This window comes from Microtus ochrogaster, chromosome 8 (assembly GCF_000317375.1).
Source record: "Microtus ochrogaster isolate Prairie Vole_2 chromosome 8, MicOch1.0, whole genome shotgun sequence".
Lineage (NCBI taxonomy): Eukaryota > Metazoa > Chordata > Mammalia > Rodentia > Cricetidae > Microtus > Microtus ochrogaster.
The window spans coordinates 84,750,112-84,752,753 of record NC_022015.1 but is presented as its reverse complement, the minus strand read 5'-3'; the positions used below and the strand labels follow the sequence as shown (position 1 = coordinate 84,752,753).

General features: G+C 51.3%; 1 protein-coding gene across 1 annotated transcript in view; it reads right to left on the bottom strand.

Moving 5' to 3' along the window:
• Positions 1–2,642, bottom strand: part of Fam160b1 (family with sequence similarity 160 member B1) — a 27,734-nt gene that overhangs the window by 10,766 nt on the left and 14,326 nt on the right. The window contains exons 6-7 of the mRNA XM_013348124.2: positions 811–1,104; positions 481–677 (exon numbers count right to left, since the gene is read on the bottom strand). Coding sequence (XP_013203578.1) covers positions 481–677; positions 811–1,104 — 491 coding nt within the window. The remainder of the gene's footprint in view (positions 1–480; positions 678–810; positions 1,105–2,642) is intronic.

Sequence of the window (2,642 nt, the reverse complement as noted above, 5' to 3'; positions counted from 1 at the left end):
CACAGGACCCCCAGCCTGTCTAGTCTACGGCATGGTTACAGGACCCCCAGCCTGTATAGTCTACGGCACGGTCACAGGACCCCCAGACTGTCTAGGGCAAGGGAAAGTTACTAAAGGGCAGTCTCTCCTGGGCCAGGTAAAGCCCGAAGCAGAAGTGGGTGGACCTGAGTCCCAGGCCAGCCAAGGCTACACACTGAGAAATTGTCTCAAAAACAAAAGAAAACAAAAAGACCTCTTTTAAAGACTTCTGATGTTAATATAACAATCAGTTGTTGATCTTGACATAAACCCTATAATGGGCAAAATAAAAGGAGCTGGACTCTGTAACCCCGGCTGTTCCCACACCATTTTGTCACCTCTAAGTGACAGAAACAAGGGTCACAGCAGAGCTAAATTTTCCAAACTAACATTCTTGTCACTGTAAAGCAGAGATGGACTTTGGCACGCAGGCACACAGGCAGGAAACAGAGCGGTGCTTACCCCCAGTTCACTGCCTCCACAGTTTCAATATCCAAGGGATCCACCGACTGGGGGAGGGCCTGGTACAGGGAGGCGAGTCTGCCGGTCAGCAGCTCGCATAAGCAGGTGCTCTGAGCGAGGCATTTGGCAGCCGCAGGCTCTGGCAGACTCACCAGGAGCATCAAGCCCTCGCACGCTTTCACAGCTATCCGGCCGTCCTGAGAAAGAACACACGTGTTATTTGCGGAGTTAAACATGAGAGGATTCAGTGTTTTCCATTAAAGAGTAAATGCGTTTCTACTTTAGACACGTATTACTGTGACCATGTTGGGAGCGCAGGCTGGAACTCACAGGGCTCTTTGTCAGGGTCAACAGAGAATTCACTAAGTTGTAGTCCTGTTTCGGCCGACTGTTGGAGGCCTCTGGCGGTGAGGTGACATTGAGGTCATCCAAGCTTGCAGACAGCTCATCCATCTGGTGAGGGGGCTCTTCCTCTGGCTCCGTGTGCCCCACCCCAGGAGCACGGGGCAGCTCCTGCGGCTGGTGGCACTGGCTGCTGTCCGCTGACACGGAGTCCTGACTTTTGGGGACATCAGCTGAGATGACACTCAGAGTTCCTTTGGAAGCCAGCGACTTGGACTTGTTCTGAAAAAGAATGTGTGTCTGTGAGGGCCATGGTCAGGACAGACATCGCGCTGCACAGGGAGACCCTCCTCAAAGGAACAAAACCCAGATCACATCGAAATGCCCCCTCCCCTTCCTCTCTGGTGTGCTGGGGGTCGGGGCTGGCGCCTCACTCGGGCTAGACACGCTTTCTCCATCCACCTCTGAGCTACACCTCAGATGTAGATTTGGGGTTAGGGTGGCACTGATGGGGAACACGAGGTCCCAAGTGCTGCTCCGCTGTGTGGCACCGCCCATCCTTTCCTGAATATTTAGTTGTGACTCAGGCTAACCCTGAACCCACTTTGTAGCCAGGGCTGGTCCTGAAATGGCAATCTTCTTCCGCCTTAGCTGTTAAGTAGCCTGCTAGCAGCTGCTATAACCGACCTGTGCCATGAGGCCCAGCTTGGATTTTTTCGGGATAAGCATTCCAGGTGCCTAATTAAAGTGGGAATAAGCGTTACGTCAGAAGATGTACAGACTCAAACCACATTTTAGATGGGTCTCACAGTCACACCAAGTTACTGACTCGCCACACTACACGCATTTGACTCTGACCACACCATGAGCAACGTTAGCCATAACCACCTGACTCCTCAGAGTTCCCAGCTGCAGTTTAGTAACTAAGTTATCACAGATACCTCAGGTCAGTTCTGTTGGGGAGGGTGCAAAACCTCAAAAGTTCAAAGGTTGCCAGCATTAGACTTGAGGTTTCTAAAAAATCCTCACGTTTTCTTTAATTTGCTAACAACTTTTTCTAAGGATTCTCAAAATCTCAACCTCTGCTTAGAACATAAGGAACCTCCCCGAGCATGGTTTTAACTGTGCCGGAGGAGTCCACTTGCTTGCCTGATCCCCACATCCAGACACAAACAGATTCATAAGTTTCAAGGCAACTATGTCTTGCTTCCTATTGGACATAGAACAGAAATCAAATTATTCACAAGGCAAAGTTCCCCTGATGCGAGCCTCACCACAGGGTTGATAGGAAAGGCTGAACCGACTACTTCCCAGGCGCCTTCATTGGACACCATGGCCACTGCTGGGTGAACAGCACTAGCCCGACCTTGAGAGAGATGAGCCCACGGCTCACAATTCAAACAGCCCCATGTAGTCAACGACTTGCCAACTGCCTACAAAACCACAACTCTTCTACATGCATGTAACCCCAGCAGATGCCTGCAATGGCCGGTTACACGAACAGGTTTCAGATGCACTGGAGAGCTGCAGAGTAGTGAGTGGTGACAGTTGCTACTGTCCACACCAGGGCATAAAGCTCTGTCGCCTGGAAGGCTCGTCATTCAGTGAGGGTCAATCAGCCGGGAGTTAAGCTTTGTTTGTTGTAAGAAGCTGTGCAGACCCAAAGACTGACAAGGCAGAACCACTGTCCTCAAGAAGTGAAGGAGGACATCAAAGGCACGTCAAGTCAGTAATTCCGGAGCTGGGGAGGCTGTGCCCACACTCACTACCATCTACTCACGTCAGGTCAGTAATTCCGGAGCTGGGGGGGCTGTGCCCGC